A 27,647-nucleotide genomic window follows, 5' to 3' on the forward strand; every position below is an offset into this window, starting at 1 on the left:
ACACCTACAGTTTAGCAGCCACATGGCTGGCAGGAAAGGGCACACATCTGCTTACTGAGCTGAGCGCTGGAAAGTGATTTAATCACGGTAACTGGTGCCACGGTCATAACAGGATTCTGTGAAGAAGTATGGTCTGCAGCACATAGGTAAAGGGCTGTCTTTTAGGCTGTTACGGTTTTTTGGTTTTTTTTTAATTTTTTTTTCAACGTTTATTTATTTTTGGGACAGAGAGAGACAGAGCATGAACGGGGGAGGGGCAGAGAGAGAGGGAGACACAGAATCGGAAGCAGGCTCCAGCAGGCTCTGAGCCATCAGCCCAGAGCCCGACGCGGGGCTCGAACTCACGGACCGCGAGATCGTGACCTGGCTGAAGTCGGACGCTTAACCGACTGTGCCACCCAGGCGCCCCTTATTTTTTTTTAAGAGCTTTATTTCACAGGTGGTACCTAGATTTAAAAGTGACCAGGTATTTTGGCATAATCATAATAAAACTTTCTCTTTGTTGATCACCTAAGATTTTAACTCCCTCTAGATCTGAAACTTGCACAGCTTAACAAAAATGACAGTGGCACTGATGGGAGCCCTTGGTCCACAAGGCACCGGGGAGTCCTACCTGCTCTCTCATGAGACTCACAGTGACCTCTGGAACTTGTTTTGTCCTAAGAGCTTTCTATTCTAAACTTATTTAAAAAAATTTTTATTTCGAAACAAAAAAATGACTGAAGTAGATGTGCCCCAATTCTACTAATTAAAAGCAGATAAAACAACTCAAATGGACCAGCAATCAGCTTACGATGTCCAAATGTGCAGAGACCAATGCTATGCCCCCCAGCCCGCGGCCCCCCAGCCCACAGGGCCTGGCGCAGGGCAGCTGCAAGGAAGCCCCAGGGCCGGGGCTCCATGTTCTCAAGGGTCGACCCATCCACATTTAGAATAAAAGCCATTCTTAAACTCAGGGTCACCAGCATGATGACCCACAGACAGGAAATATACGTATTATTCAGCAGTTTTGTTTTGAGAACTTTCAGTACTTTTTTAATGAGCAAAACAGATGAGCTAGAAAGCACAGCACGACCCACAAAGTTATGAATTCACAGCTTAGCGACTTTTCCACCGCCCCCTCTTGGTGACGTCATGCTTTCAAAGACTTAGTGTTCACAGTAAACTAATTTATTAGGAATAAAATGATAAATTACTTTAACCATTTTATATCAATATTATTATGTTTTTCTGTGTATCACACACACATATATCCCACGACATGTACCCTGGGATAATCGTAATAATTAGCAGACATCCTTGGACTTTTCCGACTATGCCAATTAGGTAGGATCTCTGTAACCAGATTTAAATTTCATAATTTCAGAATGTACTCACCATGACATTTGGGTAAATACTAACTAGTTAGAAGGTGCGAATCACCTCTCCCCAACCTTGGGACTTTTAAACACACACACACACACCCGGTCTGGAGGCTGACGCTGAACAACCAATCACTCCTCTAAAAATATAAACTTAAATGAATTTGCTACTAGCCTTTATGTCCCTGCTTATTCCTCCCCCAAACTCTTATGCACCACCAGCTACCCTGTTCCCTCGGAAGAGTCACTCCAGCGATTTCCCTTGACCCCCAGAGCGCTGACGGTGCCACGAAGGGCTGCTGGGGCCGAGGCACGGCCACCGCGGTACCGCCTGAGGCAGGCAGAGTCCCCAGGCCCAGGTGACCACAAACACAGCGATGCTGCAGTTAACCAGCCTGCATTCATTTGGCAGAGGCCCGGTGCTGGGCACCACGGTGGGAAGGAGGAGGGTAGGGACGGGGAAGGAGAACAGGCCGTGACGGACAGGTAGGACGCACTGAGGATACTGAGTGAGAACGCCCACCCACCAAGCTGACGACAACCTGAGCTCAGGGGAGGGATCTGACCAGAACAGACGTTTGTACTGGTATCTGCCCAAGTGGCATCATCATCCCAGGGAAGAACTACCGAGCACAGGAAGGGCCACCTAAAATTACAAGGAAGGTTCAGAGTGACACGACAAGAGAGGCCAGAAACCAGAGAAGCAGTTTCCGGAGGAGGAGGTGGCTAATCCCAGGGGCGCTCAGTCCCGGGGTGAGCTTGCTTCACAGCTGGGGCAGCGGAGGTGGCGCTGAGGGCGTTCAGCCTGGGGGAGCCCAGCGAGAGGACACAGGGTAAGTGACAGAGCCTTGGAAAGGAAGGATGCTTGGCTCCCTGACGCAAAGTGGAGGACCACAGAGGATGGGGGGTGAAGGCAGACCGGGGGTGAGTCTGGTAGGACCAGAGGTAGAGCTCGGGCTGGCCCAGCAGCCTCACCGACTCCATCGGGGGCCGGAGCGGCCAGGGTCGGGACCGTGAAACAGGCCGCAGAGGGAGGGACACCGAAGTAAGGAAAAGCGCATCTAGACCTGCCAAGCGGTGACCACCTACTTCTGCTTACGGTCTCCGTCCTCCCTCTGGGAGGGCGTACGCAGACATCTCTGTGCTTACACAGGCTCCAGATCCAGTAATGCCTTGTGCACGGGAAGCAGAGCTGAGCTAAATGCCCAGAGTTCCCGCAAAGGTTTTGATTGGTCCTTACAGTGAGCAGCCCTCGGCTGGGGCGGGGTCTGGCGCAGAGAGGCGTGCGCGCCGGGAGGGGCGGAGACGGTGGCAAGACACAGGTCACTCTTGTCAAGGAGGGAGGGGGGAGGCCCAGCTCTGCGAGGACTGTGGTGGGGACCCAGCACATGCCCCTCACAACCCCCTTCTCCTGTTACTCTTTACTACTCCACGCTTACCTCTGCTCTCTTAAGCATTTCCCACTTGTTGAGGATTTTCATCGCGTAAATTCGCTCAGTGTTCTTCATTTTGACAACAGCAACCTGGAACACAAACAGGAGTTTAACAAAAACGTAGCTGAAGGAACCAAAAGCCAGCACACGTTGTCACGTAACTACAGTGACATCTCAAGTGCCCGGAGAAACGAAACCCTGGAAAACGAGCCGCTGAGGAGACACAAGTTCTTCACGTAAATGCAGATCCGTCCTGCTAAGCATCGCACCTTGCCGTTCGCCACACCACAACGTGCATATCCCTGCTCAGTTCCAACAACTTCCGTGGTGGGCGGTGGGCGCACAGCGGGGCTGGCCGCCCTGGGCGAGCCCGGGACACGCGCCTGGGACTTTCACCATAAAAACTTTAAAAATCCGCTCACTGCTCCCAACCTCTCCTCCCCGTGTTCAAGGGTTCCGTCCCCACGCTCCTGCCACCTGCCCCACTGGCGCTACGTCTACCTCCTCCTCCCACCGCCGGCCTTGACATGCCAGCTCTTGCCTCTGCGATCTGTTCCCAAGGGGCACTGAGTGCCGGCGTGGGCTCTGGAGTGGGACTTGGGCAAATCCTCTTCTTTGTGCCTCGGTTTCTACAACTAGAAAAGGGGTAATAGCAGTACTGGCCCCAGACTGCTATGAGGACAAACCAGCGAATACACCTAAATGCACTTCGAACGGGGTTAGGCATATAGTGGGCACTCGGCATGTTGGCTGGCGGCCACGTTCTTCAAGGCACAATTCAAATGCCACCTCTTGCAGGAAGTCCTACTGGATTTCCCAGTCCCTGCCAAATCTCAGACGTGCTCTGACATCACTTACCAACACCAGATGTGATGCCTGTGCCAGCACACGGCACATTCTACCCTGCAAAAATCATTCACTGGCCTAAGTCCCCATCACAAAACCATAAGCTACTTACGTATGGCTGTCCCTTTTTGCTGCCAATGGCAGAGAGCCACACGGCAGGCATAAACAATTATTTACTTCCTTGCTTCCTAAACGATGCATGTCGTACAGTAACATCGTCAAAGTCACCACACAAGCTAACATGCACCAGGCACTTTCCCCGTGCCAGGAACTCTGCTCACTAATTGACCTGCACCCTCTCAGGTAACCCTCACCACAGTCCTCGATGGTGGCTATTTTTATATCCATATTTTATAGACACGGAACCTGAGGCTGAGAGGTTTAAATAACATGCTAACAAGTAGCAGAGTCTCACCCTCAAGTGCATGCACGTTAAGGATTATAAAGACAGTTATGATTAAATATTATCTTCCCTGGGCCTGACGATAGGGCGGGGGGTCCACAAAGAACATGCCTTGATGGAACCCCAGAGTCTGGTGAGGGTCAAAGGCCCCTCCCACAGCACACAGCTTCCCACAGCCCACCATGTGGAAGTCGTCCTCCAGTCGCCTCCTTCGGTCATCTCTCTCACTGCCACCCCAGTGCTCGCGGTGGTGGCTCTTCTCGTCACACCTGTTTAAGCTGCTGTTTACTAGCTGTGGTCTTAGAACCACTAACCAAGCTCGCTCGGATTCTGAATAAAGAACAAAGAATGCCGAACAAAGGTTCGGTGAGTTCTCCCACATGTCCCAGAACATGCAATCTGGGCACACGTGATGTCATCACATTAGAAGTGTCGATTTCTTCCTAGAAATCGGCTACAATCAATAGGTGAAATGTTAGTGTTAAAAACAAAAGCTACTATAATGTAATCCCTATCAAAATATCAACGGCATTTTTCACAGAATTAGAACAAATAATCCTAAAATTTGTAGGGACCCACAAAGGCCCCAAAGAGTCAAAACAATCTTGAGAAAGAACAAAGCTGGAGGTATCACGTGCCCGGATTTCACACTACTACAAGGCTGTAGTGATCAAAACAGCACGGTGCTGGCACAAAAACAGACACACAGATCAATTAATGGACAAAGGAGGCAGGAATATACAATGGGAAAAGACCATCTCTTCAACAGTGCTCAGAAAACTGGACAGCTACATGCAAAAGAATGAAACGGAACCATTTTCTTATAGCATGCAAAAAAAAAAAAAAAAACAAAAAAGAACCCTCAAAATGGATTAAAGATTTAAATAAAATATAACACCTGAAACCATAAAAATCCTACAAGAAAACATAGGCAGTAACCTCTTGGACGTCGGCCTTAGCAATACTTTTCTGGATCTCTCTCCAAGGAAAACAAAAGCAAAAATAAACTACTGGGACATCAAACTAAAGAGCTTCTGCACATGAGTGGAGACCATCAACAAACAAAAGGTAACCTATGGAATGGGAGAAGGTATTTGCAAAAGATATATCCCATAAGGGGTTATATCTAGAATAGATAACGAACACACACAACTCAGTATCAAAAAAGCAAATGATCCAATTTTAAAAATAGGCGGAAAACTTAAGCAGACATTTCTCCAAAGAAGACATACAGATGGTCAACAAGACACATGAGAAGATGCTCCACATCACTTATCATCAGGGAAATGCAAATCAAAACCACAAGGTATCACACCTCATACCCGTCAGAATGCCATTATCAAGAAGACAAAAGAAAATAAGTAAGTGTCTGCAAGGATCTGGAGAAAAGACTCGTGCACTATTGTGGGAATACAAATTGATGCAGCCACTGTGGAAAACAGTATGGAGGTTCCTCAAAAAGTCTGAAATATAACTACCTTCTGATCCAGCAATTTCACTTCTGGGTATTTATCCAAAGAAAACAAAAGCACTAACTCAAAAAGACAGATGCATCCCTACGTTTACTGCAGCATTATTTACAATGGCCAAGATGTGGCAATAACCTACATGTCCACTGCCTGATGAATGGATAAAGAAGATGTCATATATACCTACAATGGAGTACTACGCAGCCGCAAAAAGGAAGAGATCTCACCATCTGCAATAACATGGATAGATCTAGAAGGTATGATGCTATGTGAAGTAAGTTCAGACAGAAAAGACCAATACCAAATGATTTCCCTTTTATGTAGAATCTGAAAAACAAAACAAAACACAACAGAAGCAGACTCATCGATGCAGAGAACAATCTGGTGGTTACCAGAGGGGTGAAATAGGGGAGAAAAGGCTACTTAGTATTTACTACAGAAATGGCTTCACTCGGAAGAAACGGTAGAGCTGATAACTTTTGAGCAATCCAGATCTTGCTGAAAATGAGACACAGAGCACTCTGATCTCTTACTAGACGCTTACTTCTTTAGAAGAGGCCTATCTGGGCACAGGCCATGTCCAGAAAATATGCCAGTGCCTTTGATAAAATACCCAGAAGGAAAAAGAATACATCTGTCCACAGAAAAACACCTGTCAAACCAAGAACACGTAGAAGTGAAATGCAGGAGTAAAATTTAATGTAAAAACAAAAAGTCCTGTATATTGAACAAGCTTTCTCTAATTGCACAACTTATAAAATAAACAATCTGTAAAAATCTTGTTTAGTTTACCGGAAACAACTTCCTGGCCCAAAACTCAGTCTTAATTGCATCAAAGAGAGCTGATGCTACAAGCATCTCCAAAATGATACGTTTCCGTAAAGAAAACCAACAGAAGTGATCTTACACAACATTAACAACCGATCTGGGGACATGACAACTCAGTGGGACACCTGATGCCAGCCCCGATCCAGTACTGGAGGAACCAAAACAAACCGCCACGAAGAACATCGCTGGGCCAACTGAGAAACCTGGTGGAAGACAGCAGATGAGGTGCAGGGTTGCAAGAACACCCCGGGGAGGCAATGGCAGTGACGCCACCATTACCAGACAGTGGCAGTGACCTTAGCCACAGAATCCAAGATTCTTTCTGCGGCGGGGGAGGACTGGCGAGCACGTGCAGGGAACCCAGACGGGTCGCAGGATGGCTGGGTGGCTGGAGGAGCCCGATGGCGATCCGAGCCCAGGCCATGGGGCCCCGGGTGGGGGAGGGACTTACACAGGCCGAGAAAGCCTGGAGAGGGAGCAAAGGTAGGGGAGAGAACCCAAGGACTTTCGGGAAGGCCTGGGCAAGGACGGATTTCCTGAGTTTGGGAGGAACTTAAAAGGTGACACAGGCCCCTTCTCTGAAGCTCAGAAATCCGAGCCGTGCAGTTAAGTTCTTTGCAAAGAAGAGCAGTGAAAATCACCGTAGCCTATTGTGGCACAACACCGTTGTCTCCCCCTCTTCTGGAGAGCGACCCTCCCCTGCCCCGCGGCACCCCTGCGCCTCCCCAACCCGGTGCTAGGGGTGCGGCGTCCCCGCAGATCCCCGCGAGGGCCCGGGCCCGGTCCTGGTCCTGCTGCCAGGGAGACAGTCGGCAAAAGTAGATGCTGCGCTGAATCGGGTTTCAATTTTGAAAGGTCTCTTTCTCCTCACTAAACAACAAAACCAGACCTGGACACGGGAGGAAACGTACGCCTTGCACACAAGTCCCGAGTATTCTGGAGCACCTTCTCGTCACGGCAGGTCGGGTCACTGTCAGGCAGAGCACGCGTGACGGGACAGGGCGGGTCACCGCTGGGCCCCACATGTGACGCCCCAGCAGCAGAGCTAAGGGGAAAGCTTAAGCGGAGGGGTCAGCGCATCCAGAAGCTTAGGAGGCTCGGCTCTTCGGTGCTAAGCATACACCCACCGATCCCAGTCTGCGGGGGGAGCCGCGGGCCGGAGCCTCGGCGGGGGCACGACGCCCGCTGCACACGCGGAGCCTGGACGGGCCGGGGGCAGGATGAGGCCGCGCAGGCCGGGCCCAGGCACAGCTCGAGCACCGACGGTGGGCAGGCTGCTGGTGACGGGCGCGGCCGCTGTGGCCTCCCCGCATTCTGCAGAAGGTGACTGCCGGGATGTTTTCAATTAACAAGTGGACTTTTAATAAACTTCTTTGTCTCAAAGAGACGATTTTGGTCCAGACAATATTCAGGGTAACTCACCGGCCACCAGCTTTTGTTTTTATTTTTCTCCTCTTAATTGTACCCCGCAGGTTCCGCCCACCAAGAACTACTCTCCAAGTGACAGTGACAACGACCCGTCCCCCAGATCGATGCACAGGGTCCTACAGATGCCTGGTGGCGGCGGCTGCTCTCCCGTTCTAGGCAAAATGAGCAAAACAGAAGTTCATCTTACCTCACCAAAAGCACCTCTTCCGATTACTTTAATTATTTCGAAGTCTTCTCGATGAAGCTGCATCTCCTTGACCAGCTGTGTAAACGGCTTAGCTATAAATTCAAAAAAAGGAAATCAACAATTTACTCTAGTAAGTTGGTACTACGTAAAAATTCAACCTGACTGGGGCATTCCACTACATGACACAGCTTTTTCAGGAAACAAAGGTTTACTTTTTAAAATGCTTGGTATCTGACAGGTGTTGGGAAGTCTGTGTCTGCGCTCAACTATGCAGATGTTCATCCTTAGCCCCTGTCCTTCAGCATCTGCTGTGACAGATGCTGCCACACAGAGGTCCGCTGCCGCTGGTCGTGAACACAAGCAGCAGGTACATTGGAGGTGAGTAGGCTCCGTGGAGCCACAGGGCAGCCCGGGGTGGGGTGGGGGGAACACGAGACAGAAAATTCTCGCAGAACGGCGGCCATCTCTGAAGTGCAGGTGGTGCTCCCGGACATCGTAACCATCCTTGCTAATCACGCGGGGGGGACTCTAGCAGTGACCTCGGTAAGAAACGGGCAGAAGCACTTTACACGGCACTCACGTGTTCCATGCACGCATGCACAGGTAACAGAATAATCATCCTTTTATTATCCACGTTGTAGGGAGGAGAAAACTGAGCCAGGTTTCTGTGGACAGCGCTGGGCTGAATAGGGTCTCCTCCCCCCTCCCCAAATCAGTAGTGTCCACCCAGAATCTGTGACTGTGGCTTTATCTGGAAGTGGGGTCTTTCCAAATGTAGTCAAGTTGAGGTCACAAACACGAATGAGATGGGGCCTAAACACAAAAGGACTGGTGTCCTTATTAAGAGAAGGGAATCTGGACACAGAAGGGAAACAGCCCCGGGAAGATGGGAGGCAGGGACTGGAGTGATGCAGTCATAAGCCACGGGACACCAACTGCGCCAGAGGCTGGAAGAGACAGGAAGAGACAGGGGTCCTCCCGGGGGCCTCTAGAGGGAGCACAGCCCTGCTCACACCTTGACTTTGGACTTGGCTTCCCCAACTGTGAGAGGAAAATATCTGTGGTCTTAAGCCCCCCAGTTTATGGTAATTTGTTACCGCGGCCCAGGAAACCTTTCCAGAGACCGCGGGTAATTTCGTTCCAGGAGCGGAGCGAGAGGCAGCACCAGGACAGAAGTCCCGCAGTTCGACTCCAGGGACCGTGCACTCCTGACCACCACGCGTCACATCTCTTACAGCTGTTCTCATTTTCACCTTCAGGCCCAAATCCACGTTTTACACTGACCTTCACACAGTTCTCTTTCAAATTCCCCACTACTAGTTTTGCAAAACGTTTCCATTGGGCAAAACGTACAAGGCTCTGTGTTATTTCTCGCAACTACACGTGCATCTGCAATCGTCTCCAAAAACAGCCAACAGCCTACAGCCAAAACCTGCAATCTGACGTTTTCCGGATTTCTAATTGAGCTCCATATTATTAACTGAATTCTGCAGTTTTTCTCCTTAAATAGCTGCTTAATAAATACCATTAAGGTTTGGTCACCATGGTTCAGTGATCACGGGAACAACAGCCAGAGCACCACAAGGTTCTTGGTGCCTAAGGACAGTGAATTGTTACCACTATCAGTGCAAATGCCCATCAGCACAGAGATCAGGAAATAGGACACATGGGGACTGATTTAACAAAAAAACCCCACAAAAAACAAAAGGCCAGGCTAAAGAAAACCCTTGGGCTAGAACTTGAAAGGTTATCTATGGCTTTTTAGTTCTTTCACATATCACCCCCAAACAACCATTCCCAAAACTCCTAATAGGTATCTGTACTTCAAACAGCCACCAAAAACCTCAACCTCTCCTGGTACCTTCTAGGGGAACCGCATGGTACCGTTCATTGTACAATGAAAAAAAACCGATCCCAGCAAATCTCATCTGTTGTATTTTACCACCAGAAGGGAGAGCGTAGGAGAGGAAAGAGCTGACCCGCTACGAACAGACTGTGGCACAGAGCACACTCGAGTGCACACCGCAGAGATGCTCGCTCTGGCAGGGGCATAATGCAACATTCTGGACTGTTCCACAAAACCCCAAGACTCACGAGAGGTGGCCGTCACTGTTTTCAATGTACAACCCAAACACATATTCATGAAAATCAAAGAGAATCCTACCCGTAATGAGCCACTTTTAATTTGCCCGTGACCCCGTGCCATTCTTGCTCGTAGGCATGTTCCATGTTTCATATCGTCTGTATTCTTTTACTTTTTAGATGTCTCGTGTTTCTGTACCACTCAATTATCATTTTAACAGATGCATACTATTTCACTAAGTTGGTGCACCAACAATTGTAAATCATGTGTCTACTGAACAGACAGGTTAAACTTTTAATTTTGAAAATCAGTACCTTCTTTATGGTGAATAAATCTGCAATGAACCTTTGCATGCACAGAAGCTTTTTTACTATTTTAAAGTAATTTTAGGATGAAATTCCAGGATTCTCCAAAAGGCACTAACTTTTTTTGTGGTTCCTAATCTGTCACCACACCCCGCCCCCCAACACCATACACGGATGGTTCACCTGCCTTTGAACCCTCCCTGAGGCCTGGCGAGTCTACTCGTAAGCCCTACGGGGAGGACTACCCACTCATCACAATTGCTCACCGATCACGTCTTAATCTTGTTTAACCTACTGCATAAGTGCTTTACTCTGACTTTGTGAAACATGCTACCTGTAAACGCCACGCCTCCGCTCGGTTCCTGCTTTTCATCTCAATTACGCTATTTTTACTTTACAGAAATTACTTTTCATAAAAATATTTTCAACAAAACGGAACTGATTCATTTTTTTCCTTCGTCATTTCACTATTAGAGCCTACAAAGTTATCCACTCTTTAAAGATCTAACCTTCAATCCTACTTTCTGCTAAACGGCTTTTAAAAATAGATAACCCATTATTCATCTGCCGTTGACAACATACAGTGTTTGTCGTAACTTCCAGCTGTAACCATCTCTACGCGTTGGCGTGGCCTGACGGTGCAGGGGGGTCGGGGGCGAGCGGCCCAGCGCCCATTCTGGAGCTTCAGCTCCTCTGTGTACCACCTGGTAGCCAGCCGTGCCAGAGAAGCCACTTCGTCCTCCGGGACTCCTCACCCACCTCAGGGGCCCACTGACCCTGAGGACCGAGGCAGGTAGGAGCGAAGTGCCTCGCGGCCATCCCTGTTCTTTCCACATCGATCACCTTATCCTCCTCGTCGAGTTCCCTCCTCCTCTTTGATACAAACGGTCTTGTTGCTTCTGCCTTGTACACAGTTCTGCGCAAATTTCCCCGAACTGGATGGGCATGAATTCACCAGGCCAGTCAGATGAACGGGAAAACCAGGGAAAATGGGACGAACGCTTGAAAAGAGCCAAGAGTTCTGAGGAGGCAGTGAAAACGTGACACTGGCGTGTACCAATCACGAAGACAAGCACGCACGGCGGCAGACCGCCCCGTCCACCGCGCAGGGCCACCGAGTCACGCTGATCCCACGGGACTTCTCAGGTGAACGGCAGAGAGGGGGCTGTCAACCAGAGTCAATGCAAAACCAGGGTGACCCTGTCATCCGGGTCGGGCGGAGCCCAGAGACAGAAGCACACCAGCTCTCTGAGCACCAAAGTTTCACGTAAAGAACTGGTAGGTGCGCTAACTCGCCACGGACACAGCAGGCGCACACGCAGGAAGCAACACGACTACCCGTGGGGTCAGGGAACCGAAGGAGGGAATTCCGGAAACTAGGCAAAGGGCTCCGCACGGCTGAGGGTGGGCTGCTGCTGGCACTGGGGTCTCTGTGCTCACGGGCGGGGACCCGAGAAGCTGAGAGGGAGAGAAGCCCACCTGACGCCTGGATGTCCTGAGCAGCTACTACTGGCAGGCACTTTGGCCTGGAGGAAGAAGGGTTACAGGGGCGTCACTCAAAGAGGAGCAGGCAGGAAGTCCCCGGTCCCCTCTCCCTCCTCCACCCCCCTCCAGTCTCCTTCTGGAGCCCTTAAGGCAGAGCCCAACAGGGAGCGGGGTCAGAGTCCCAACGGGGAGATGCTGGGTCAAGAGGACGCTCCTGCAGGGCAACGGGATGGGAGATGGGTCGTAACCAGGAGGACTGATCAAATAAATGAACAAACTCAGGATAACGGGAGCCAGGGTCCTCACTGTCAGGGAAGGGAGTTACCAATAAGGGAGAATTGGGGAGCCTGGGCAGCTCAGTCGCTTGAGCGTCCGACTTCAGCTCAGGTCACGGTCTCATGGCTCGTGAGTTCGAGCCCCGCATCGGACTCTGTGCTCACAGCTCTGCTTCGGATTCTGTCTCCCTCTCTCTCTGCCCCTCCCCCACTCACGCTCTGTCTCTCAAAAATAATGAACGTTAAAAAAAAATTAAAAACAAAAACGAGTAAGGGAGAATAAACCCTGCAGGACTGGATCAGAATCGGGGGTGTCAGTGTGACCTCATGATGATATACAGGGACATCAAAAACACAGACCTGAACGGCTGGGTACATACACAGGGTCCTCATTCTGTCCACCGACAGGCCAGGAGGCAGCAACATCCAACAACGAGCACATCTAGCGCCCGAGCTCGGTTTCTAAATACCAGCTTCCGGCAAAGGAGCCAGGACGCCTCGGGCCCTCCCAGAGCCGGCGCTAGAACATTCTGTGCCAGAAAGCAAAGAAGGGCTCGAAGAGTCATGGGTACTCAAAATCAACGCCAATGGTCACAGACTACATACATTAAGGAGGAAACCAGGAGTCCATACTGATCTGAAAGTTTAAAAATCTAATGAGAAATGAGGTATTTATATAGTTTCAAAGTAAATCCAAACACAATAGTTACCAACAAAGGGAAATAGGTGACTTTACAGCGAGGTCTGGAGAACACCACTACCTAAATCAGGGGATCAGAGCGAACACTACCACCAGCCGTGTGACAAAATGAAATTGTGCCGTCACCCGACGGGACCCAGTGAGAAAATGCAGCGTCACTTCTGTGACTTTCCTGCCCAAGTTACATAACCTGAGTGTAATCACGAGGAGACAGGAGGTGAACGTAGGGACAGGTGTGGAAGCAGAGAGCGCTGAGGGTGCCGCCTCCCACCGCCGACGACAACACATGACGACGACGACACATGACGACGACGACACATGACGACGACGACACACAACACCCACACGACACCCACACGGCGACACCCACACAGCGGGAGAGGAGGAGGAAGCGGCCGCACCCAGGTTAGGCTGTGGAAGCGCAGTGGCCTGCGACGTGGGGGGAAGAACTCGAGGGGACGGCCGCGGACGGTGCACGGACCCCCGTGGGACAGACCCAGGGTGAGCAGGTTTGGGGGGGAAGGGAGCGATGACGGCAGCGTGCAATCAACACGTTCCCTGTTTCTGCTGCGGGGCCCAAGGCAGCGAGGACGCCAACCTTGTAAAACTCGACTGCTGTTTCACATGTGCAAAAACTCACCACCTCAGAAGCACCAGGTGACTCGGGGGGTGGAGGAGAGGTGGGGCCGGGAGGGGAGGACAGTCTACTGCCAGGAATCTGGAGACCACCGACCTGGAGGAGCCCGGGCACTGGCATTTCTTAAGCCTTTTTTCAGTCTGCCAATGTTACTTCACTGACTTAATCTAGAGCTTGGGATGCTCTTCGGGATACAGAATGTCCCAGGAAAAATTTTACGAAATTATACACACTGGGGTGTGACCCAGCTTGTCCATTCAAAGTATGCAGGATGCAGAGCAAAACCACAACAATTAAAACACCATTTGGGGCTCATTTAAAAAAACTGTTTTAAGATAAAAACTTTATTTTTTATTTTTTTTAATGTTTATTTTATTTTTATTTAGAGAGAAAGACATAAAGCGTGAGCAGGGGAGGGGCAGAGAGAGAGGGAGAGAGAGAGAATCCCACACAGGCTGCGTGCCGTCGGTACAGAGCCCGAAGCGGGGCTCCAACCCACGAACCGGGAGATCATGACCTGAGCCAAAATCAAGAGTCAGATGCTCAACTGACTGAGCCACCCAGGCGCCCCTGGGATTCACTTTAAATATCATTTATGCTAAGGTTCTCCTAGAAGACAGACATCTCAGGTAACCTGAAGAAAACAGATCAGCTATAATGTTTAAAATGTTTGATTTTCACGGTGATAATGAACCTGTAGATCTTGAAGTAAGAGAAACATAACTATTATACATTTTGGAAAGGGTGAAATTACCTCTCCTCCACATCCCATGAGCCAACACCAAAAGGTGACAGCTCAGCAAACACTCGCTGGGCGCCCATGTGCTGGCACCAGGACAGAGAAGTGGGCCCGGCTGCCGGAGGCCCCCGCGGGACTCTGGCTCCAGCAACTGCAGGGGTGGGGTTGCTCAGGGTCGTGCGCCGCCCACACCTCCCCCTGCGCCTGCCGTCACTGCACCTGCGCACCATCTCGGACCACTCCCCGGTGCCCCCGTCCCTCTGCAGGGGCCTCACAGCTCGCCTGTGCCCTCGCACCCACTCTCCAGCCTCTCCGGCCACAGCACCACCTGTGCCAAAGCCGACACAGTCGCATCACCTCCCCGGTTCGGAGTCCTCACAGCTGGGCATGGCTCCGGGCTAAGACCTGCGTGCTCAGAGCCTGCTGCACGTGTGGGCCGTCCGGGGGGCCCCCCTACACCCCCGTCCCCCACCCCGGTCCCATCACACCTCAGGTCCTTCTGCTGCTCAGACCCTCAGGCAAGCCTGGGTCTTCCTAAGTAGAACCCTCACCCCCACAGGCTCCTGCTCATCCTTGGGACCCCTGAGGTGGGAGGTGGCCCCAACTCCAGCCGGCTGACCGGGTCAGGAGCCCATCAGTCCTCCAGGAAGTAGGCCTCGGAGCCATACCAGCTCACTGACGTCTTCCCCACTGGCCCGGAAGGCCCGGGAAGGCAGGGCTACTTCCGCCCTGTTACCCACCACTGCCCAAGGCCCTAGCACCACGGTGGGGATGCAGTGCCACAGCAGACTGGATGCCCACCTGACGATGCGATGTCAGAAAAAGGTCACCTCCTCCGGTGACGGGGGGGGGTGGGGGGGGGGTCATATTTTCTAAGGTAAAAGTATATTCAACAACCTAGGATATCTTCCACCAAAAAAGACTGAACAAAGCTTTAGCCCTTGGAGCGCTAAATGTTTATTCAGAGATTTTTCTTTTCCTAATCTCTTCATTCTTCCACAACCCAAGACTGTCCCCAAAAGAACTCTCTTACTGCCCTAAAAGGCAATGAATTAATCAACCAAAGGCAAGCACTAGCCAACAGGAGATCCCATCTATAAGGAAAAACTGGAGTCCAGGGTTCCCTTTAAGCAGGAAAGCACTTTGCCAGGAAGAACTGGGGGTGGAGGGAGGATCTTTGGCTGAAACGGACAGAAAATCATTGTGAAATGAGAAACCAATGCGCCCCCCCCCCCCCCCCCCCCCCGCCTTTGGTTTGTTTATCAGGAGAGGAAATAAGATCAGACTGGCTGGAAGGAGTGTCAGGGAGGGACAGTCAGAGGAAAGAGGACTGTGTCACAGAGCAGCAGCCCACAGGAAGGCACACGGGAAGGCCCCCTCTGCCCCCTTCTAGCTCGCACCATGACCTCCCTCTGGACTCGACCCGCACTGCCCGCCCCCGTCACCCGCCCGCTCCACTGTGGCAGCTTCAGCCACTCAGTGGTCAGGCATCTGGAACCGGTCGTACAGATTACCCGGCGCACATAATACATTTGCTACTGAAGAAACGGGAGCCCCCAAAGCCAAGTGACAAGGGGACACGAGGAACAGCTCCCCTCCCTCCCCAGTGCCAGTCCACTCCACTCTGTGGTGTGGGGCTCCGCTCCTGGAAGTCCTCCCCTAGCAACTGCCAGCTACTGCTCAGGTCGCATCCAGGGACCACAGGTCAAACACCTGCTGCTGCACACCAGCGGCGGCCCCACTGCTGGCTGGGTACAGGACAGGGGCAGCTCTGGGAGGAGCCCAGGAATGGCACTGGAGTCCCAGGAGCATGCCCGTGCTCTACGGACCTCATTTCTCACAGAGGAGAAAGGGCCAGCCAGAACAGCACCCCAAGGACGGGGAGTATGGCCACAGGCAGGACGGTAAGTGGGCAAGGCATGACTTTGACCCCGATGAGCCCACACAGGGGAACCGGAGAGCAGGGCAGGACGGAGAGTCAGACTGAGGCTGTCATCTAACAAGGGGCAGGAAAAGCACTTTCCTCCAAGTACCAGCTTAGTCAGTTTCAAAACTGCTTCAAATTCATTCTCACAGTTCAGACCGCTGATACACCTATCATAAGGTTTCTGAAAAATGCGCTTAACTTACATCAAATGGGGTTTTCTTGTTTTAATATCTAATTTTGTTAAACGACAGAACACTTTCCTTCATCGGGAGTCCGTCACAAACCCTTCTGGTTATAAATTGCCAGTTCTGAATCTTCCAAGGAACCCTGTAGATAAAGTCCTCTAAATATGAACTCACCCAGGTAGGCTGATAATCAGGAATTACAGTGTGGTAACATGAACAAACATCACATTTTAACTTAACGCAATCTCAGACTTCTGAGAATTGAAAGAGAAGCCCCTTACCCCTCCCCTGACTCACGCCCGGAAGGCACAGACAGAGTCAGTGGAAATTGGAGAAGTCAGGGTGGGGAGATGGGTGGGGAGGTAGCAGGGAGTCAACAATAAACCAGGAAAGATCTCATTCCAACAACCTGCTGTCACACTAACGCTGGCTGACCCCACCTCGGCTAACCTTGCTCAGACCTAGTTCAAGGACTCCTGGGTCAGCCACGCATTCCTTCGTCTCTGCATCCACCCGGTTGTTGATTGACTGCTTTTCTCAAACCACTGTAATTTTGGCCCGCCCTGCTTTGTAAATTACCGACCTAAAACCCCACTGCCTCACTGCTGTGTGTCAACTTAGAAGCAACTGTCTTTTTGACCTGAGAGCAGCACAAGTCTCCCCCACAAACTGCTGGGGCAAAGAGCCTATGCAAAGTGCGCAGTCGTCCACAACAGATGTCTGATTTCTAAAGCCAACTACCCTACTGATATGAATACAAATACACATTTAAATAAAAAATAATACCCTAGTGGGGCACCTGGGTGGCTCAGTCGGTTCAACATCCAACTCTTAATCTCAGCTCAGGTCTTGATCTCAGGGTCATGAGTTCAAACCCCACCTGGGGCTCCGCACTGGGCACGAAGCCTACTTAAAAAAAATCCTAGGGTACAATGGAACGATATAAAAAGCAGAGCCAACTGAGTGAGGCATATACACAAGTCACACAAATGCAACAAACGCACAAACAGAAGACTGCATTGTGCCTTGGTGCCTACACCAGAAAGAAAGTCAGTTTCAGGCCATTTCTTCCGTGAGTCACTAGAAGCATGCTGTATATGTACACTCTAAAGTTAAGAAACAGGAAAATCAAAAGTACAGACTGTGTGCTGGTTACCACATGGCAGGGGCCGAGGCTGGGGTGACCTCCTCCAAGATCACCATTCCAGGACTGAGCAGAAGGGGCCTGCGGCCGGGCAAACTACCCCAGGGCCCGGTGTTAGACACAAACACGCTGGGCCCCTGCATGAACCCGGCAGAGCTACTTGGCTTCTCTAAGGCTGTCTGCTCACCTGCTGAGATGAACGGTGCCTACCCAAAAAGTGACTGAGACTGTTGAATTACATTATATATACTATAAATTACCGTGTTATAACACCCCACCCCCCACCAAAGCACTTAGCTCTGTCTAGCCTATAGTAAATTCTCATTAAACAGTAGCTATGGCTATTGGGTGACATAGTGTTCTTATCAATTACATTAGTATTACTTATATGTCATATTTAACAATAAGTAAACAAACCTACCACCAAAATGATCCTAGAATCCAGCAAAATTACCAAGAAGATAAAGACTTGTTACAAAACAGTTTCGCCAGGCCGATTACACACGGATGACACCTAAATAGTACCCAGTAATTGCCACTAAGCAGCCTTGCAAACCAAGTGCCAAAAGGGGCCCTATACAGCCCTAGAGGGTGGTCTGTTTTGAGGAGCACACCTTAAACGTCAGGGCTGCCCCAGGCAGAGGCTCCTGGACATGCTAGATTAGGGGAGAAGGAAAAGTTTGCCTGCAGAGTCCAAACCACCCCAGACAGTCTGCACTCAGGACCGCCCCGCCCCCGGTGGATGAGGCGCCTCTGATCCCTGACTGAAGCCGCGTGTCTCCGGACTCCCCGTCAAGGAACTCTCCGCCAGGCGGCGAAGTGCACTCGAATCGGTGACACCCAGATTGAGGATGTCTTTATAAGTGCCAAACATGAGGGGGAAGGAAATTCTGCCTCGGGCACAGCCTGTGACAGACACCCGCCAGGCCGGACGGGCTGCTCCACAAACCTGTTCAAAGGCTCGTCATTAACTGCAGTGCAGCGACTGGGAAACGCAGGAGCTGAAGACATGCTTGAAAGGGCACAGTCAGGTTACCACCTTTGGGGCGAAATGGGACAAAACCCTTCCGAAGGATTCATTTTTTTTTTTCCCTGTGGTTAAGTAGAATGTTTAACATAGGAGTTCTAGCTATTTTGTTTGTTTGGCTTCATCTCAATAAACAGGTACAGGGCACAGTGCGTGCATGTCAAACAGTCAGCCATTAATTTAGAGCATTTCCTGGTGCACCTGCTATGAAGCCACCCACAGCATCTGAGTGGCCACAAAATGGCTGTGAGTTTGCACCAAATGCATGTTACTGCTGCCCACCCGACCCAGCAACCCTGCCAGGTGGGAGGTGGCATTATCCTCGTCTTGCAAGAAACTCTGGATCTGCGCCCCTGATTGCAGGCCTTGAACCCAGGGCTGATGCCAGGTCCAGTCTGTGTCTTTTCAGGGCACTAGGGTCAGGGTCCTGAGTCCCGGTGGGGCAGCCGTTCCGCCCTCTGGCAGCCTGAGATAATGGAGTGGAGGCCTGGTTGGAAGCGCCCCTCTAGTGCCCCTCCCTAAGGACCCTTAAGCCACCTCCTCGCTCTGGGATTACGCGAGCTGACACGGACAGAAGACACGGACAGGTTTCTGTTACCCTCTGACGTACCCCATCCCAAAACTTAAGTCAGAAAAATAGTAATTTAATGCGGTGGCTCGTCTGTTTCTTTCACTCAGGTGCTGGTGAAGAACCCAACCATGGAGTGCAAAGATTTGGGGAAACTGCGTCTCCTCCTCGCCAGGAACGGGCACAGCTTCTCGCTCCTTTCCGTCCTGTTCAGCCCCCTAGGGCCTTCCAACTACCTCTGTAGTTTTTCTTCGAGCTCTAAGTCCTCCACACCCTTCCTTTACCTGCGACCATCTTCAAATGCCACAGATCTGAAGGTATTTTGCTTTAACATCTGAACTATTCACCAGGAGGGTGAATTCAAAAGACCCAGCTAGGTGAGCAGAGGTTGAGGCCGGCTGCAGGCCTCCGCTTCAGCCATGTGGACCGCTGCTGGTCACGGGCACCTACCAGCTGACCACGCACCTTTGCTGTAAACAGCATCATGGCGCGGTGACCCTCTGGCTTTGTCCCAGAGTTCTCAGTCCTAGATAAGGACCTGCTTCTTATCCATCTCAGACACGCCCTGCAAGATCTGAGCAACGCAGACCTCCGGCCCAAATTCAATTCAAACCCTATTTATTAAGGAAAGCCTGACTGCGACCGGACCCCCTCCGCGGGGCCACCTCCCGAGGCCACGTCCCTGTCGTTCGGGGTCCTCTGGGCTTAGCAGAGAGCAGGGACAGAAACACACTGAACACGGCACATGGGGAAGCAAGGGGAGGGCTACAAAGAATTTTAAGGAACACGCTGTATGAGTGAAAGAGAAAACAAAGAAAAGAAACCAGCTGTGAGGGCACAAGGGAGAAAACATGACAATGTATTTTTTGAAGGGGGTTGTGGAAGACAGAGGGAAAAACGAGTCAAAGTTAAATCATCCTTGAAGTCCTGCTTTTGTATTAGACACAGGAGCATCTGTGCGTGTGAGGGCGCGCAGCCGTGAGCCTGAGAGGGGCGGTGTGAGCAAAGGTATGGAGAAGGGGACCAGCTGTCTCCATCTGGAAGAACCTGCAGGGGCAGAAGGAGCTGGCTGAGCAAGTGAGGGGGGCCAGCTCGAACACAGACCTGGCTCGTTTATCTCACTCGGAAGCCACAGCGAGGACCCCAGGATCCCGTACGGAGGAGGTTACGCTGACTGAAGTCTGTGCTGACTGAATAAATGAAGACATGAGGTTAACACGTGAAAGCATTTCATAAACCACAGTACTGTATAAAAATGCTTGTTGTCGCTGACATAATGACCACTACCTAAGCGGTAAGAACCCAAAAGGTTTTATCTACAAGTTCTAAAATATATCAGAATCAATTAAACGAATACTTATTAAGCCCCTTCTGTTTGCCAGGAACTGTTCTAGGCAGCATGGCTAGGTCTGGGAACAAAAATCCCTACCTTCCTCATACGTATGAAGAACAGGCAGTTATGTGGAAAACAGTAAATCCTTCAGAAAAAAAGGGAAAAGGGCAGGGAAACTGGGAATGTTGTAGAGTAAGGAAGGAGAGTTTATACAGTGCCAGCGGTCTGGACAGAAGCTGCAAAGTTGGTGGGGCTGGATTCTGACTCTAGTCTGAAGGTGGAGCCCACAGGATTTCCTGCAGGGCTGCATATGCAGTGTGCACATTATCCGAATTATCCGAGGTGTTGGGGTGTTTGCTGGGAGCCGCCAGTGAGTGAGATGGCGGGGGGATGGAGCGGACTGTGGGGTGAGCTGCACCTGTCTGCCGGGAGGCGGCGGGACACCCGAGCCTGGCCGTGAGCTGTGAATGTGGGTACTCGGTGTACAGCTGGCATCAGAGTCACAGGCGTGGATGAGATCCCTGGGGGTTAGCAGAGACAGAGGAGGGGACGTGAGGACGGGCCCTTTGGATATCAGGAGGCTGGGGGGGAAGAGAAGGAACCAGCCAGGAGCCTCGAGGAGGAACCAGATCGAGACGCGCGACAAGCTGGGAATTAACTACTGTTTTTTGCCATGCGGACATCACGGTGGCCCTGACACAGCAGCAGCTCAGGGAACGCTAAGGCACAAAAGCCTGATGACAGTGAGTTTGAGAACGGGAGAGGAGGTAGTGAACACAGGGAGAACGAACGCACCATTCTGAAGAGTTTCGCTGCTAAACAAAAAAATGCATGGACTAGATGCCTGAAATCATTTTCACCAAACAAAAAACAAAAGACTACTCATCTTGGTAGAGGTAAAGGTGATCCATTCTGAAACTGCTAACATCTCACTGATCAACTAACCCCATCAGGCTGGTGGATGGGGGCGGGGACGGAGAGGAGTCTGTGTTACTGACATCACAGATGTTATCAACAAAAAGCTCATTTTCACTGGTTTAGATGGTAACAGCAAACCATAATCCCGGGGTTATCAATTAAACGTCTCAAGCTTCAACCAGCAATCCACAGAATACAGCCATTTCTTTACAAAGAATGTTAACGACACTCCATTTTCCAAGGCCGGTGCCGGGACCTCAGCGGTGTCTCCCGGGACTGCCCTCTCACCCGCACGGGGCTCCAACCACACGTACCCGCACCAGCGCTCTGCGGTTATTTTATTTTATTTTATTTTTGGTAGAAATTAATGATTTTACTCACTGGCTTTTCTTTTTTTTCTTGATCTTTATTGAATTCTGAGTAAAAAATTTTAATATTGCTAAAGAAAATAAAGTTAGGAACATACATACTGCTTTATCAAGTCAACACCTGAGATTATAAGTATATATGTGTGTGTGTGTGTGTGTATATACATATATACACATTATAATAAAGACTTCACGGTGTGCCAAAGAAAGGTATGTAAGGCCACCTACAATCACAGTGTGCAGTCTGTTAGCTCAGCAGTAAGTATCACAGCCTCTCTGAAGATGGTTTTGTAATCCCAAATCTTACTTTGTTAACTAGGCAGCCAGGAATCATCATAACTGACAAAGTTCACCTTCAGCATTCTATGGCTACAGACGGTGGTGCCCCACAGGTCATTCGGCCCTCACCAGGACGAGGAAGGGGCCGGGGGATGGAAAACCAAGGACGGGCCCCTCCCCCCTACCCAGCACAAGGCCAGAGCCATCCTGCGCAGACACTTACAACTGGGCTGTGACCAGCGGGGCAGGAAGGGGCAAGGGCAAGGACGGGAACCCAGAAGGGGGCGTGTCTACACCACCTCTGTGTGGTGGAAGGGAAGGGAAGAAGAGGGGCTCCAAAGTTCCTGCCACCAGTCTGTCAGAGTAGGTCCTGACCTGCTCCTCCTGGTTCTCATCTCGTGCTCGAGCCTGGCTGGCACATTTCCTGAAGACACAGTCACAGGGCTCGACACAAAGGACAGTAAAAACATGGCATACAGGAAGGACACTGCACCTGAGAGTCAAGCAGTGGGGAGAGCAAAATCACAAAGTGGGAAGTCTGCAGAGCGTCCGTCAGCAAATCAACACATTCAAAATAAAGGGGACCGAATTTCAGCAATCAGTCATTTGAGGGAATTTTCAGCAACCGGACAATATCCACCAACCTTCCGTTACCATTCATTCAAACTTACGCCACGGTCCTATTTAAGTGAGATCCTGGCTGAGTAAATTAGTCTTTTACTCTTTCTTCCACCCCAAATATTGGATAAAATATTAAATCCACTCCATCTAACGGCAGCCACCCCTTGCTTAACGTTTTCATACGCGTCACGGATGTCATCAAACAATCTCTAAAACCTGCAGGACAGAGATCATTACCTGCTTTTGATAAAGTAAGCTAAGAAAACACAAAGCCCAAGTTCATATAAATGGCTGGTATTTTTATTCTCTTTTTATCTTTATTTCTCACATATATGATTATTCATATTTCTCAGAACAAATTTTCCAATTTTAAAATGAGAGGAAAAAATAACTCCCCTTATTTTTCTTAGTGTTCTTAACAGAATCCTCCAGGCGGAGTATATTATCAGATTTTCTGTGTGTGCCACTGCTGCAAATCAGGCAAGTCTGCCTTTCCTTCTGCACGGTAAAGTAACAGCTGCTCCTGCTTTCATGGTCAGTACATCTTCTGCGGCACGAACAGTCACTGGTAGCCAGTATCGTTCTGGTTAAAGGTGAAGCGTATCATGCAAATTCTCTAAAAGCTGGTAGTCAAAGTAAACAATCCTTCCATACCCTTCTAACAGATTAGTTATCATCCTTACATTCTCCCCATTTGTATTTGTTATCTCTTGAGCTCCCATACGTGCACACCCTGTGATCCAGCTATGTCTACCAAAAAGACACAAGAATGTCCAGAGCAGCTTAATCCAAACCGCCATAAGCGCTAACAACCCAATGCCCAGGAGAGCAGACAAATCTGCAGTATTGGTGCAACGGGCACCACATAGCAACAAAAAAAGAAGGAACTGCTGCACGCAACACTGATGAATGTCAAAGATACAGCGTGAAGCTAAAGAGAGCACTTACACAATCCTATGTGATTCCACTGTCTGAAACTCTGAAACAGACACAACTCCAAGACAATTCATGAGGAAAAAACAGTCTCTTTAATAAACTCTTTAATACTCACATGCAAAAGAATAGATATGAGCCTCTACCTCACACCATACACAAAAAGTAACCCAGAAAGGATCAAAGACCTAAAAAGAGCTAAAACCATAAAACCCTTAGAAGAAAGCACGCAAATAAATCTCTGTGACCCTGGACTAGGCAAGTTTCTGAAACATGAAACCAAAACCCAAGCAAGAAAATTTCTAAACATAAATTGGACTTCAGCAAAACTAAAAATGTTTGTACTTCAAAGGACACCGATGAAAATGAAATGACAAACTATAGAATGGAGACAATATGTGCAAATTTTCAAGTATGCACAAATTTGTATGTCTGATAAGGAACTTATATCCAAAATATACCAAAACACTGTTACAACTCACCAATAAAAAGACAAATGAGCCAACTTAAAAATGGGCAAAGGATGTGAACGGACATTTCTCCAAAGAAGATACACAAATGTCTAATAAACACATGAAAAGATGCTCAACATGATTAGCCATCAGGGAAATACAAATCAAAAAATCACAATGGGTTACTTCACACCCCCTTGCATGGCTAGAATAAAAAAGAAAAAACAGTAACAAGTGTTGGCTGGATGTGGAAAAACAGAAACCCTCCTACACTGCTAAGAGGACTATACGATGATGTGCTCACTTTGGAAAACAGTCTTGCAGTTGCACAAAATGCTAAACATGGAGTTTATCCCCAAACCCAGCAATTCCATTCCTACTTATCTACTCAACAGAAATGAAAATATGTCTACACAAAAACTTGCATACAAATATTCACAGCATTATTCACAGCAGCCAAAAATGAGATACCACCCAACTGCCTATCAACTGATGAACGGATAAACAAAATGTTGTCTATCCACACGATGAAGTACTATTAAGAAAATACCGTGTTATACATGTTATGACATGGATAAAGCTTAAAAACATTTTGCTAAACGAAGAAGCCATCACAAAGGCCAAATATTTTATGACTGCATTTATATGAAATGTCCAGAATAGGCAAATCCATGGAGACATAAAGTAGGATGTCAGGGGCTGGGGGAGGGGGATGGTGACTACTAATGGGTGTAGGGTTTCTTTCACGGGTGGTGAAAATGTTGTAGAATTAGATAGTGGTAATGGTTGTACAAATCTGTGATATCAGAATCACTTCTCTGCACACTTAAAACAATAATAAACTTTTTGAAAAAAGGCATAACTAACCTGTGATACTGGTCACAGCAGTGGCTACTACTAGAAGAAGGGGTTATACCTGGGGGTGGGGGGGGTCACCACAGAGCCTACTTGGGTACATGATTCATTTATTTAAGAGGTTTTAAGAACATTTAGTGGGGTGCTGAGTGGCTCAGTCAGTTAAGCTCTTGATTTCGGCTCAGGTCTTGATCTGAGGGTAGTAAGATCGAGCCCTGCAATGGGCTCTGCACTGACAGTGTGGACTCTGCTTGGGATTCTTTCTCTCTGCCCCTCACCTGCTCACTCTCTCAAAATAAATAAAAACTTAAAAAATGGTATGAAGAATATTTAAAGAAGTTACAGAAACGAAGCAAAAACACAGTGGCTGGGAGCAGGCACCTGAGTTAGACTCGGCCACCCCACTGGTGTTACAAGACAGTTCATCTGAGCTCCAGTCTAGCCTCCAGGAAATGAGAGAGAACCCTGGACTGAGGGCCACTGGGAGAACGAAATGAGACTGTGGACGTGAACCATGAGCACAGCGCTCACTGCATCAATACACAGAGCCGTTAGAATCGTGTTGTGATCACCGGCTCATCACAGGAAAACTCACTGCTCCCCTTCTCACCCCCATTCTCTTTCCCACAGAAACAAACAGGGACAGACAGACAGCCGTCTGCAGTGCCAGCAGCCTCAGGTGTTAGCCTGTGCTCAGGCAGACAGCACCTGGTCCCTCACCCCACACCTCTGGGGCTCTCCCAGGACACAGGCCTTCCCTCTTCGGGGCCTTGCCCGGAAACCACCACTACCGTGCTGCCTACCATTTGCTCCAGTCCTTCCCGCCCCTGTCGTCATCACTCGCTTTCACCAGCACTTAGCGGAAGGGACACTCCCTGCCTGGCCCTAAGGATACTGAGTAAGAACCCCTGACCTCCCAGCCCCACCCTCCTCCGACGTCATCTAAGCCCTTCCTTATAACTGCATGCTCATGACCTTTACATACGGAGCACTCTTTCATCTGAGTACTATATATGGAATTCTTGTTTTAAAGGACTGTTATTTAAATTCACTGGACTGGAAAACACCAGAAAAACAAATTAATGCCAGAGATATGTTTTTTAAAAAATTCTAGCATACATCCTGAGACCAGAAGAGTCCTACGTAAGCCTGTAAACCTTCTGTATAAAAACCATTTTCTCCAATGTTCACAATAGCCACCCAGAGCTAAATATTCAACGATCCAAGTCCGCGTGGCAATCACTGATCACACTGAACTGGATGGTCAATATACCAGGAATACTATGGTGTAAAGGGAAAAAAAAAAAAAAAAAAAAAGGTTAAAAGTAATCCTTTTTACAGGTAATCTTCCCTTTACCTAAAATCCATTCTAGATTTTACTTTCTTTAGCCACTAGCTCTGTATTTTTATATGAGGAATAGAAGTCTCTGGAAGGGAAAAGACTGTCTCTACAAAAATTACATGAATCTTCTAGAACCTGGTCCTCAGTTTCCAGTGGCCAGACATGAAAACAAGCAGGAAAGGAAGATTCAAAAGGGCAACGCATCCAGCAATTCCAGTAAGCAGTTCGCTGACTTTCCAGGCCACTGCTTCTGACCCAGGGGAAAGAACCCAGCAGGCTGCTCTCAAGAGTGATACCCTGGGGCGCCTGGGTGGCTCAGTTGGTTAAGCGCCCGACTCGGGTTCAGGTCATGATCTCATGGTTCATGAGTTCGAGCCCCACATCAGGCTCTGTGCTGACAGCTCAGAGTCTGAAGCCTGCTTCAGATTCCATGTCTCCCTCTGTCTCTGCCCCTCCTGTGCTCGCTCGCGCTGTCTCAAAAAGACAAAGAAAAAAAACCATTAAAAACAAAGTGATACCCTGTTTCCTTCCAAAAAGGAGCCATGAAGAAAGGCCAGCTTCTCTGCCTAGCCTCACCCCTATTCCAGGGCCAGCTACCACCTTCCACCAGCTGTCACCCACTGTAGTCTCAAAGCTCACGCTTCCGGGTGCTGCAGGCACATTGTTCCAAAGCCCTTGACCAAGGCAACAAGGCTAAGGTGGAAACAGTGCTTCATCAAAATGCTTCTAAACGTGTAGAAGAACCTGCTTGTGTGGGGGTTTTTTCCCCTAAAAAGAGACTTATAAAAATTGTTTCAACAGTTTGAACAGTAATACTTTAGATGTGATAAAAATGGCTTCCCTTGTTTTAAATGCTAATTACTTGGGGGCGCCCGGGTGGCTCAGTCGGCTCAGTGGCTCAGTCGGTGAAGCGTCTGACTTCAGCTCAGGTCACGATCTCGCGGTTTGTGAGTTCAAGCCCCGCGTGAGGCTCTGTGCTGATGGCTCAGAGCCTGGAGCCTGTTTCAGATTCTGTGTCTCCCTCTCTCTCTGACCCTCCCCCGTTCAGGCTCTGTCTCTCTCTGTCTCAAAAATAAATAAATGTTAAAAAAAAAAAATTTAAATGCTAATTAATTAAACATCAACAATTAAATCTGTCAGGTTGGATGCCACACTACCTACATTACATGGTATGTCACATTATCCAACTGAACCCAAGCATTTCTAAGATACATTTTTAAAATAGGAAAGCAAGGGGAGCCTGGGTGGCTCAGTTGGTTAAGGGCCTGACTTCGGCTCAGGTCATGATCTCACGGTTCATGAGTTCGAGCCCCATGTCAGACTCTGTGCTACCAGCTCAGAGCCTGGAGCCTGCTTTGGATTCTGTGTCTCCCTCTCTCTCTGCCCCTCCCCCACTTATGCTCTATCTCTCTGTCTCTCAACAATAAATAAACGTCAAAATAAAATAAAAAACAAACCCTCTGTGCTTGATATATAAAATATATATATGAATATATATTATATGTATATATATATA

The 27,647-nt window shown here is 49.3% G+C and overlaps 1 protein-coding gene across 1 annotated transcript in view; it reads right to left on the minus strand.

Annotated features, from left to right (window-relative positions):
* Positions 1-27,647, minus strand: part of CDC42BPB (CDC42 binding protein kinase beta) — a 101,757-nt gene that overhangs the window by 52,575 nt on the left and 21,535 nt on the right. The window contains exons 2-3 of the mRNA XM_047861635.1: positions 7,956-8,047; positions 2,801-2,884 (exon numbers count right to left, since the gene is read on the minus strand). Of these exons, the coding sequence (XP_047717591.1) occupies positions 2,801-2,884; positions 7,956-8,047 (176 nt within the window). The remainder of the gene's footprint in view (positions 1-2,800; positions 2,885-7,955; positions 8,048-27,647) is intronic.

Source organism: Prionailurus viverrinus, chromosome B3 (genome assembly GCF_022837055.1).
Source record: "Prionailurus viverrinus isolate Anna chromosome B3, UM_Priviv_1.0, whole genome shotgun sequence".
Lineage (NCBI taxonomy): Eukaryota > Metazoa > Chordata > Mammalia > Carnivora > Felidae > Prionailurus > Prionailurus viverrinus.